The sequence below is a fragment of the Oncorhynchus mykiss genome, chromosome 7 (genome assembly GCF_057628025.1).
Source record: "Oncorhynchus mykiss isolate SJ-2025 chromosome 7, ASM5762802v1, whole genome shotgun sequence".
In the NCBI taxonomy this organism is placed as follows: Eukaryota; Metazoa; Chordata; class Actinopteri; order Salmoniformes; family Salmonidae; genus Oncorhynchus; species Oncorhynchus mykiss.
Window position 1 is genome coordinate 41,677,242 of NC_143028.1, and position 13,078 is coordinate 41,690,319.

The 13,078-nt window shown below is 41.3% G+C and overlaps 1 protein-coding gene across 2 annotated transcripts in view; it reads right to left on the reverse strand.

Moving 5' to 3' along the window:
* Window positions 1-12,828, reverse strand: part of LOC110527888 (macrophage-stimulating protein receptor) — a 28,834-nt gene extending 16,006 nt beyond the window's left edge. For both annotated transcript variants that reach the window (XM_090240992.1, XM_036983370.2), the window contains exons 1-4: window positions 12,221-12,828; window positions 8,836-10,164; window positions 344-520; window positions 76-198 (exon numbers count right to left, since the gene is read on the reverse strand). In XM_090240992.1, coding sequence (XP_090097118.1) covers window positions 76-198; window positions 344-520; window positions 8,836-10,053 — 1,518 coding nt within the window. In that variant the 5' untranslated portion in view covers window positions 10,054-10,164; window positions 12,221-12,828. The remainder of the gene's footprint in view (window positions 1-75; window positions 199-343; window positions 521-8,835; window positions 10,165-12,220) is intronic.
* Between the last annotated feature and the right edge of the window lie 250 nt (window positions 12,829-13,078).

Sequence of the window (13,078 nt, forward strand, 5' to 3'; positions counted from 1 at the left end):
TTTGATTCAATCAAAGAGTCACTTTGATTGCTGTTTTTGCTAACTGTAACTGATTTTGAACTGGCTTTTCCAAACCTTGTCTCCAACCACAAACAGTAGAGATTCTGACGAGTACACAGCAGCAATTGGGGAGACCCTCTGGTTCTCTACCAAGGTGTAATTGGCAAAGATAATAGGGCTTGATCTTCTCAAAACAAGCTGCCAAAAAGACAGAGCAGATCGTTAATAATCTATCGAAGAAGAGAAGAACTATAGTATGTTCACATTTTTCATTTAACTCTATCTTGGATTAGATCATCTTGGATCAGGATCACACTCTGTTGTGAGCTGTCCCCCTCCATACCTGGAGGAGCCGTCCAGTGGAGGTGCCAATGTGTGCCACGGTCTTGTTCTCTATGGTGGTGACAAGCAGGGAGGTGAGCAGGATGTCATTCATCTGCCTGTTGAAGAGGTCCACTCTGTAATAGGGCTTAGACACCATGGTGGGGTGGTCCCTGCAGGTGGCGTTGTTCTCCATGCTCTGGTCACAGGGAGATGGGGCATAGTAAATAGGGAGATGTACGTTCTGAGTAGGGCCAGGAGTTTTTTCTGGTCACGAGCCTAGAGCGGGAAAATAATTGGGCCCTAGCTCCCAGAGTTTTTTCTGGTCAAGATGAATCAGAATAATTATGGGCTGCAAACCAAGGACTCATAGGGGCATGTGTTATTAAATCTACTTGTGCTATTCAAATAACATATTCAAAACTACTTACACAATACTTAGATAATACTTTTTCAGCTTTTGGTAATTTAGTGTTATCTTGATCCATGTACAATGTGTTCACATGTTGTAAAAAAAGAAATATTACAAAAGCTCTCTATCTACAACCTGTTAAAGTGCAATAGTAAATGTAGGGTATTATATCTGGTACTTGACATCAGGCCTTGAGGCACTAAAGCCTACTGCTGTTGTTTCGTGAACAGATGTTCTCGGAACAAGGAACTGGGTGAGCAGCTTACCTGATGCCAAGTGAAAAAGGAAGAAAAGGTTTTAAAGCAAATGCACCCTAGCTTGTGTAATGCTTTAGAAGGGAACACTTTGAGAACACACTGACCAATGAGTTCCTCCACAGCTCTGATAGTATTATATCAGCTATAGACTGTGCAACTGTATTGACTGGTTTTGCCCACCTTCCTCATGGGACCAGAAACTTTCCTGAATGAACCACAATGGCGTCTGACCTCAGATGACAAAGACCCATGGTGATTCATAGCTCTCGCTACTATATTATATTTATCATACTGACTTGGTGCAAAGAAACTCCATCTAAAGAGGTACAAATAACATGTTAAAAAAAACATAATCAATTGTCTCAGATCTCAAGTTCCAACTGTCATTGTCATGAATATGCACAAAAACTAGAAGAACAGGGATATAACCAAGGAACAGTATGTAATTATTAGTTCAGGTTCAACAGAACTGTTGGTGCTATTTGGGAATCAGAATTTGTACTACTGATACAGATGCCAAAATGGAATATGCCTTATCAGTGTATTTTTCTGACACTCTGTATGTATATGTTTTCTCCCACAATACTGTACTAGAAAAAGGTTGGCGAAGGAGGATTTGTTTCCATGGCTTCATAACATCTGGGCATGCTGGAGGTAGACAGTGTGGCAAAGACCAGACAACAATAAGCACTCAATGCCAGGAGCCAGTAAAAGTACACATAAATAGGCTTCAAATTATATAATAATTATATAGACAATGACACTCATGGGAGGTGTAGTTGTTCTTGTGAGAAGCAGGGTTATTGGTAGCAGCTGTGAGCTAACGTTGGAGAGGGAGGGACCCGGATTTCAGATTCCTGTAAATTCCAGCTGGCAGGCCACTCCTGTCCTGAATTGTGAAAACACAATGAAACAGCCAAGTACTGTGAAACTGCAGTTACGTTGGTCGTACTGGGGTACGGATGTAAAAATCCCTCAAAATCTGCTGTTGATTCAAATTAGCCCCCCTAAAGAATTTCAGAGCCAGAGATCTGTAGAGGTCGGGGAATATTTGGGGAGTCAAATGTGATCTCATAGTGGTAACACTCACTCACTGGCACGTTTTCAGCTATTTGCTGAGTAAATAAAAAAATGTAAAAAGAACAGTCAAAAATGTAAATGGTCATTATGGCAGACACGCAGTTCAATTTCACAGTATTAAAACATGTTCATTCCCAGATAAATGAGGCATACAATTCATTTGACTGACAATAAAACATTGCCAAAGGCACCGTTCCATGAGAGATTTATTCAAAGACGCATATCCGGAAACAAGTTTAAAAGCTAACTAACTCCCAAATACGTTGGCCTCTGTCCAAAATCATGTTCTTTTTCAGCTATTTGTGTTGCTATCTTGTGTTGGCTGTTGTCTTTTGTTGGCAAACTGTTGTGTCCTTTTTCCATGAAGCAGTTTTCCATCCCACAAAAAAAAGCTTCCAAACAAATGGATTGCTCTCTAGAGGAGTCAAGAGCCAGTGAATGCTATTGGTTGCTACACGAATCATGTTACAACTGTGTCATGGCCTTGTCTATCCTGAACCTGATAAAAAGGATAACAGCCTATTTAGATTTCAAAGACACTGTTTGGCTTACTGCTAAATATACATGTAAACTGACAACTAAAGAATTTTGATTAAGCCTAAATCACAGTTTCCTTTTTATGGATATGTCATCTGGATCATGTGAGACGTAGAGGATGTGTGCATAGTGGATCGACTACCCAAGGCAGAGAAGAAAAATAACTTGAACACACTATCAAGTCTCTGCTTTGGACTGGGCAATACAGAAACATTTTGTGGAGCAATTGCATTATGACCTCAATGGATTTCTCTCTGTGCCTAGATAGCTGTTTGCACATGAAAATAGAGATAAAGGATTTTTTGTTGTTGTGATTAGTGATCGCTGTCGGAATCAAAATAACTCCTTCCTTTCAACCCTCATCTGCTCCTGTGTAAACCAAATTTAGCAGGTTGAGACAACCTATTGCGTGATTAAATACAGAACATTAAACTCTGACATGCCTGCTTTTGTTTAACATCCTTGGCATGTCCATGCACTTACTGTAAGAGAAAACATCATCCTTTCCTTACCACCCACAAGAAATTCCATTGGCTCTTACTATACCTAGCCTACAGTGGCGGTCGGTGTCATTTAAGATGAGGGAGGACGATTATTTTTTGGGAGCATGGCCTTCTTTCTATTACAGCATACTGGATGACTGTCATTCAAACTCCATTCACCCAGTTCAATGTAACATTGATAAGTTTAGGCTACTACATGCTACTCAAATATTGCCTATACCCATCATGAGATTGTGACAAACGAGCCTAAGAATTAAAGTTTTCAGTGTAGGTGCACAGGTTGAGAGAAATTTGAGTAATCAAGGGGACAGACATTGACACATTCAATACTGCCTGGCACAATCCTGCCTGCATCTAGCTGATCTAGGATGTAATCATTAGTCCAACAGTTGCAAACAAGAGTTTCTATTGGACAAATTCACGTATGTTTATCCCCGTTTCATTCCGTTTGCTTCCGTTTAAGAAACTTTTTTTCCAACAGAATTGGCAGAGTGATCACACACAAACACAGTTCACTTTCATAGCAGCCACATACAAATAGCATGATTCCTTTTATAATTGGGATAATTCCTTCTCACATCTACACGCTCTCCTCCTCTCACCTATTCCCGTCGCTTGTGGACTTCAGTGCACAACACATCAGCTGTCTGTGACATGGCAAAAAAAACTTTCCAAGCCAAACCTTCCAAACCTCTAACCCCTACACACAGCCTACATCGTTGTCACCATATTAGCTAACATAGCTACTAGAACTAATGTGTTAGTAAAGCCGCTACATTCATATAGTACAGTGTACAGTTTGCAAGCAATTTAGCAGTTACAATACATCGGCGGGCCCCAGTGACAATACATTAAAGTTAAGCTTAACTTGACTTGGAAGAATTCCAGTGTTGGATAGCCATAGCCAGCTAGGTAGCATAGCATCCCTCTCTGTTTGAGCCAGGTGTTTGAGTAGGCTAAACAAGCTAGCTGCATTTGCTAGCTAAGAAAGTGAATATACAAAATACAGCTAGATCTCTCTCTCTCTCTCTCGCTTCTCCTTAATTTTTGAAGAAATTAATTTGTTCAAAACTGTTCAACTATTGTCTTTCTCTCTCTTTGAGTCAACTGCTCACAACATGTTATGCACTGCAGTGCTAGCTGGCTGTAGCTTATGTTTTCTGTACTATATTAATTATCTGATCCTTTCATGGGTGGGCAAGAGCTCTGATAGGTTTGATGACGTCCTCCGGAAGTTGTTATCACTACTGTGTAAGTTTATGGAAGGCGAAGAGAACCACGAGTCTCCTAGGTTTTGTATTGAAGCCAGTGTACACAGAGGAGGATGGAAACTAGCTGTCCTCTGGCTACACCATGGTGCTACCCTACAGAGTGCTATTGAGGCTACTGTATACCACCATTGCAAAACAGTGTGTTTTAATCAATTATATGGTGACATGAGTATATTTAGGATATCTAAAAAGGACATATTTTTTAATGTTTCACTAGTTTAATTGTCATGAAATTCACTGAGGAGCCTGGTCCTCCCATTCCTCCTCTGAGCAGCCTTCACTGATACACAGGAATGAGAGTCATTGAAATAATCTGTTTTTCTGCCGAAAGAGTAGTACAGGATGTTCCATTACTCCTCTGGAGAGTCCACTTCTTCCTGGTTGGAAAATAGCTCACACTTTTGTACAGTTGTTTTTTTTATTTTATCACTGGATCACCCACTCTCGCTGACTCCACAGACATCCAAGTCTCCATTTTACCAGTCCAGCCAGACATGTACGTAACGCATCTAGGCTCAGGGCCGGTCCGTCCTAGTCAAGACAAATAAATTGCCGTCCCTACTAGAATAGTCCCAGTAAGCAAAATGACGTTGAAAAGATATCTAAAATACATATTTTCCAGATATCAAAGTTGGGTTCACTTTAGGTTCTGAATGAATGTGAAAATATGTGTTTTCCAGATGTTGAAATCAGGTTCATTTTCAGTTCAGAATGAAAGTTGAAAAAATGTATTTTCCCTACATTGAAAATATGTATTTTCCGGGCATTGAGATCAGATTCAATGAAAGTTGAAAATACCTATTTTTCGGACATTGAAAATACGTATTTTCCGGATGTTGAAATCAGGTTCATTTTCGGTTCTCAATTAAAGCTGAAAATACGCTGTTTATAAACATTTATGTTTGGGCCAAATCAAGGCTGGTCCAGACGGACAAAATCTGAACGTCCGTGGACGTGGAAATCAAGGCCGGTCCGGACTGCACCAAAAAAGGATGTTCAAAAGTATTTTAGGAATGCCGATCTATGTGGTAAGCCTACCATATGTGACCGACCGTCTAGATTCGGTCTTATGTAGTGAACTTTTAAAGGGTGTTGACTGACTAAATAAAAGCAGGGCATCCTACTGGAGAATTTTAGAACTTGGACACTGTCTCATTGACCTAACGTTATATCCTAATTTGACTTTGATGCAGGTCATGTTGTTCTTCACATTACCTTCTATGGTAAACACACACTATATCAACTACAATCTAAGTGTATTTGTCACATGCACAGGACACAGAAGGTGTAAACGGTACAGTGAAATGGTTACTTGCATAGTGGAGTCTTTTGTTTAGACATGGAGCTAGCTAGCTAGCTTAACAATGAACCATAATCCCAACTCATAACATTACTACCCTGTATGAATCTACTGGTAGCTAAAGCTAACCAACTAGCTAGGTTGAACGTGAGCTAGCTAGCTAGCTAACATTAGGCTATAACTAGAAATGCAAATGTCTCTGAGATAAGAATAATATTAGTACACAGATCATACACGTAACATTAGCTAGCGAGCCAGCAAGCTAACATTAGCTAGCTAGCTAACAGTACGCTTTAACTAACAATGAAAACGACTTTCTGACTAAATTAGAAACATATAATATCTGATAATATAGCTTTTTTTTTACCCGTATACATGGATGAACACTTCTCCCTCTCTGTCATGGATGCTATGGTGGCCCTTAGTTTGAAGATGTCATCCGGAGACAGGTGTTTTATACAACAGCCTTCTTCTGTGTGTTCTCTTTTCGACTCCCTCCGCAAATTCATAGCGGCAGATATGAGACCCTTCTCTGTGGTAGAGAATGCGGGGTTCAGAAAAATGTTTAAAGTGGTCGAGCCACACTTCACTACTCCTTCCCGTACACATTTTGCCCAGACATTAATACCTGCCTTACACAAACAAACAAAAATGACAACTTGAGAGCGAGTTGTCAGAAACGTGGTCTGTTGCTCTAACCACAGACAGTTGGACATCTAGAGCTACCTTCCTGTAACGGCTAATTTCATTATGGCAGAGTGGGAGATAAAAAGCCATATCCTTCAAACAGGTCCCCTTAAGAGTAGTCACACCAGTGTAAACTTAGGGGAAGAGCTAAGGGAAGTAGTTGCAGTGTGGAAGTTGGAGAGGGATAATGTAATGATTCCTGTGACCACTGATAACACTAGAAATATTGTAAATGCAGTTGCGCTACCTGGATTAGGGCCACAGATAGGATGCTTTGCTCACGTTATTCATCTAGCATCTCAAAAAGCAATGTCAGTGAATCCAATCTCTCGCCTCTTAGCAAAGATCAGGAAGGTGGTATCCTTCTTTCATAAAACCACAACTGTTGCACATGTTTTCAAGACAAAACAGGAGATGCTGGAGCTGCCAAACCACAAACTAATCCAAGATGTCCCTACTAGATGGAATTCAAGCCATTACATGTTTGAGAGATACCTTGAGCAGAAAGTTGCGGTGTATTCTACACTGACTGATCAAGCTGTGAGGAACAATGTCAAAGATATTGTGACTTTGTCTGAAAATGACATAAGACTAGCAGAGGAAGTAATCAAAGTGTGCAAACCTCTCAAAACAGTGCATTCCATCAGTTTCCATGGTCCTGCCTATGAAAACAATGATCCTGAAATCAATGATGGCATCTGATAAAGATGAACCCGTAGTAAGGGATGTCAAGACTGCTATCAGAGTTAACCTGGAGCCTAGTATGCTGACCCTGGTGTCCAAGACTTCTGACACAAGAGCACCGCTTTGGACCCCCGGTACAAGTCCCTGCTGCACCTGGATGCTGCTGCTCGTCTGAGAGTCTACAATGAACTCACAGCAGGGATTGTGACCAATATACAACAGGTATTGTAATTATTTTGTTACATTTATTTTATTAATTAGTGTTTTAACAATTCATTATAAAGCAATAATTGTAATTGTCATAATAGCGTCTGATATATATATTTCTAACAACAAATCATATTTTTAAAGCCACTTCAGAGATTGTCATCTAATTTAATTCTGCCAGGTCAAGCCACAGATACCACAGGAGCCAATCCCTCTCCAGAGACGGCAGACGACAGGGGTTCTCCTCCAGAAAATAAGTCTGCCATAGCTGAGCGTTTTGGGGAGTTGCTCACGACCCAGGAGTAGGGAACCAAGTCAAAGGTCAAGGTCGTAGAGGAGGTGACCTCATACAGGGAAGTGGACCTTATTCCTCTGGATGCTGATCCACTTACATGGTGGAAGACCAAAGAGTTAATATACCCTCATGTTACCATGTTAGCAAGGCGCTACCTGGCTGTGTCTGGGACCTCTGTCCCTAGCGAGAGGGTATTCTCCACAGCTACCCGGCTGTGTCTGGGACCTCTGTCCCTAGCGAGAGGGTATTCTCCACAGCTACCCGGCTGTGTCTGGGACCTCTGTCCCTAGCGAGAGGGTATTCTCCACAGCTACCTGGCTGTGTCTGGGACCTCTGTCCCTAGCGAGAAGGTATTCTCCACAGCTACCCGGCTGTGTCTGGGACCTCTGTCCCTAGCGAGAGGGTATTCTCCACAGCTACCTGGCTGTGTCTGGGACCTCTGTCCCTAGCGAGAGGGTATTCTCCACAGCTACCTGGCTGTGTCTGGGACCTCTGTCCCTAGTGAGAGGGTATTCTCCACAGCTACCTGGCTGTGTCTGGGACCTCTGTCCCTAGTGAGAGGGTATTCTCCACAGCTACCTGGCTGTGTCTGGGACCTCTGTCCCTAGCGAGAGGGTATTCTCCACAGCGGCTGACATTGTCACAGTAAGCCGATCTGTGCTCACTATTGATAATGTGGATAGACTAATCTTCTGAAATAAAAACTAGAAAATCGGATTATTATTTTTTTATTTTTTATTTTTTAAGTAACCAATCTCAAGTGGTCCTATTTTGTTTAAAGCACTGCTATGTGACTTAATTTTGATATATGCTGCTGGACTAAACACTTGTTGAAGTTCTGTTTTAAATGACTATATTATTTCATGTTATAAGGCAGGCACTGCTGATTTTTGTTGTCCCTTTGTTTCCATATCCTCCTGAGAATTCAAGCTACCCATGTTTACTATTATAATAAATGGAAAATCTAAATACAAATGACATATTTCTGAGGCATTTATTTTGTCGATGTATCGAAACCGTACCGAACCGTGACACCACAGTACAGTATCGTACCGAACCATGAGTTTTGTGAATCGTTTCACCCCTATTTGGTAGCCAAACTAACTAACGTTTACCCAGTCTGTCACAAATATTACAGTGAAGTGAGGGAATAACTCTCATGCTATCTATGCATTGTGAAGACAACCTAAACAGACTGTGTACGCATAATGTATATAACACAATTTACCAACACCTCTCTGGATCAACCTGCGTGAGTGAGTGTTGAGTTGGTGGGCTCACCTCATGAGGACAGCTCTCGCAGGCCTGGAAGTGGCAAAGTCCCCGGGACAGCTGCTCTGGGCCAGACTTACAGCAGTCATCCACCCCATCATCAATGGCCTTGTTCACATTGTCCATTGGAAAGGCACAGAGGGCTGAGTCGTGCTCTGTGACCCTATTGTCATCTGTGACGGCGAACACTCCATACAGGATGTCATCCTCTTCCTCTGCTCCAAGTTCATCCGCCAGCTCACTGCCTGCCTTCCCAAAGTGGGCGGCCTGCACCATGTTGTACACCACATCCTTAAAGGCCTCACTCCCGCTTACCGTGTTTCTTCTCCTCCGTTTGGGTTCAAACCGGCACTCCAGAACCACCTCCCGGTACCTCCTCATCTCCCACTCATTCCTCGGCAGGCGGCCCAGCCGTGTCTGAAACGGGGAGAACTCTTGGTCAGGGCTCTCTCTCTGGACGGACAGGAAGTAGACAAACTCCTGGGTGAAGAAGCTGTAGACATACTCAATGTTGTAGGTCCTGCGCAGGCTAGGCAGAACGGTCAGTCCCCGCACGTCATTGTAAAAACCGTCTTCTGATGCCAATGGTCGGCGCACTGATATGGACTTCCTGTCATATCTCTGTGTCATGCTATCATTTACAGTGGAAGCCACAAAAAAGTATACAGTCTGTCCCTCCTCCACCATGGTGACTTTGGTGCCCAGCGGGCTGGCAAGGCAGTCAGGACAATAGGCAGCAGAGTTAGATTCTTTTCTGAATAAACATTTAGATGAATTCTTATTGGGTGGTTGTCCATCTGTCTTAAGTTGGTGGAAATGGCATACACCATATTGAGAACTCCCACAAGAGTATAAATACATAAAGAATGTATCCAACAATAATACCTCATTGTCAGTGTTCTCTAGGAAGTTGGGATCCTTGTCAACGTCACACAAATCACAAATCTTACACTCAGGGCCGCCCACTGGGCCTGTAGGAAGCTCCCACACCTTCTCCAAACTCATGTTCACAGCCTCGATCACATTCTGAGATGCCACATACACTTCCTGGTACATTGAGTTGGTCACTATGTTTTGGATGGGGCTCTTTGTTTGGAAGAAGGGCATGGTGTAGACCACAGAGAAGTTGACAGGGCTAGGGGTTGTGGAGGGGCAGGTGTCCAATGTGGAGGTCAAGACAGTCTGGAGCCAGACACATGTCAACCACTGTGTGGCCCAGTGGACCATCTCCACTCTCAGATGCAGAGAGAAGGGGGGGGGGGATGGGGGACGTCCTTGCGTTACCTCCAGGTCTGATTGTTGGACAATGTCATCCTTATTGAGACCAGCTGCAGATCTCTGAGGAAAATAAAACATGATAAATGATTAAAGTGGTCCTGACTGTCCACAAGATTGCAAATAATATGATTCCTAAGCTATAAACATAATGGGATTCTATCTAAAATAACGTAGAGTATAGTACTTTCTGGTCGAGACAAGTATGAGAGAGACAGTGATGAAGAAATGTGGTCATAAGGAAGCAATGTTAAAAGCTTCCGCTGTCTCATAGTAGACAACAGCCTAATAGGAAATGTTTAGATACCGGTAGCCAAAAAGAGCTGTGTTGGTATTACACAGTATGTGTAATGTGAAACCTCTTCCATCATGACATACAAAAGCCTTTTTTTAATTAACAATCTGAAGTATTTCAAAGTGCCTGAAAAGGTCATGCTCTGTCCTTTGAGCTTGAAAATGCCTTGCTAAAGCACAACCTAATAACGTAAAAAGCCCAGGTAGTGTCGAAGCATCTACCCCAAATTGTGCCATGTTCTCATACAAAGCAGGTAAAAGTCATTCCAACCCTCTGTCTTTCCAGTGCAATACAGATCAATTATCCAGACATCTTCTAATGCAAGAGAATAGCGATTTCCCTAGAAGCTTTAATTTCCCTAGAGGTCTTTACGTTCGAATGATGAATGGGTTAAACACATTCTAATTGCTAATCAATACTGAGCCATGACATGACATACATGTAGTTGACCAGAGCACTTCATTTTCCCGGGTAGTTGACCAGAGCACTCCATGTCCCGGACATTGCGCATTTGCATTGAGCCACATCCCCTGGGTTGATGATTAACCGGACATATCACAGCCAGGTCACAGGTAGCACTCAGGAACCTGGGCCTCTCTACTTTGCATTCCTGTCACAACCACTACATGCCTTTCTGGGAAAAAGATGCACACGGACTGATGGCCATACAATACGTGCCTCTTAAGTCCCACATGGAAAGCGGGAATTTCAACAACAGAAGCATTATAATGTGGTTATATAACAGTCTTCAAGATACAAAACAATACCTATTATAAAGTTATTAGCCTTTAGACTTGATGAAATGTTGGAAATCTTAATTTATATAAATATATATATACAGTATATCAATAATTCATAGAATAGCATTGGCATACATGTTACATTTTAACACCTTTAACTTCATGTGAAACAAACAGAGGTTTAGTGTTTAAAAGCAGCAGGGACATGGGTGTAAGGACTGAGTGACTTTCTTCATGCTCATGGTTAATAAACCAAAGGTTTGACATTTAGTTTCCATTCGTTGCCATTTACAGGTAGGCATGCAACGCATTGCAATCTGGTCTTGGTCATTGAAAAGTCACAAATAGCATTATCTTCATTCAGGTGCTTTCTGCAAAGGTCATTTGAAGAGTAGAGCATTTCAATATGTATCAATGAATAGAGTGGAGTTCAGTAGTTCTGAGAAACCCATGATTTGTCTCTGCAACTTGGTCTACTGTCTGAGCTTGTGAACATGTCCAATAGCGCTAATACATGTTTTAGCTATTCAACTCTACAGAGACGTGATTAATAGGTTTATAATTCCCACAGACACCCTGTTAAACATGGAATAACGCAATATGAGTTTATCTGGCTTGCAGGAAATGCCATGTGTATATCATATTGAAACAGTTATGATAAGGTACACAATTCCTCATAAATCCGGGTCGACACATACGGTCGTAATCAATACACTGATAATATATAATTTTGGGATTTCAGCAACTATCAATCAAATTCAAAGACTGACAAAAACAACAAACCGAATAAATGTTCTGTCATTCAAGTGGAGTAGATATAAACAGAATATAGAATACCATATAAACAGAAAGAATGGAGTTGACACGTTAGAAGCACCCCATGTAGGAAATGTTTCAGATTATTAAATCAATCAGTGTTCACAATATACATTTTAATTCACTATAAAGTTGAATATATTCGATAATGTTGTCTAAAAATCATAATATACATTTTTGGGTGAGAACCACAAAGAACGAATAAACTCAGAACTCTCTGCAAAATTATGTAACGCATGTTACTAAACCATAACTTTTCGCTACTTACCTGTTTGAGGTAATGCACGAACGTCACGAATCTCAGAGTTGTCCTCTTGACAGCATAACTGACAATTCCTTGACCACGCGCGGACTTCGAAAAGTTTTCCCTTCACCAATATTTATTTTCATGGAGAATGTGCTGTATGCGTAGCCTACGCTATTTTCAAACAATGAAAACAGTTTTTATTTCCAGGCGAAAGGTGAATCATAGACTGCAGTGCACCAGACGGTTTGCTGTACTCCTCAACTGAGCGCACGCATTCACCTCCTCTTCGCGCATAATACAGCGTGACAACTTCCAAGTGCATAAAATGACGGTGAGGTAGATAATGCAGCTTGCCACTTCACTTAAAACATTTATTTCCAATTTCATTATTCTAAAATAGTCATTGTCATTTTTGCCAGTTCCTGTTGGATATATTCGGACATTTTGGTTGAACATAAATGGTTATAAGCCTACTGTACTTTGTTTCGGTCTTGTTCTTGGAATAATGAAAATCTTACAAAAAAAGAAACAAAATCTATACGATCTCTTTTTATTTTACATAATAGTTTGTTACACTCCAGATACAAACGAACAACAATTTTCAGACACACAAAAAATGACTACATCTCATCTGGCCGGACACGCATGCTTACATGCGTTGGTGGTTGACATGGTGCCATGAGATCGCCTAGGGCTAGGCTGAGAGCTCTTGTAAAAAATAAAATTGTAAAACTTTCAAATCCATAATTTTTTCGTTGCTAAATCTCTTTTTTTGTAGAATATTAAAACATACAATCTACTTGCAGTGAAGACACTCAACATTTACATTACATTCAGTAATCTAAAAGACTCCCATCCAGTGCGACCCACAGAAGCATC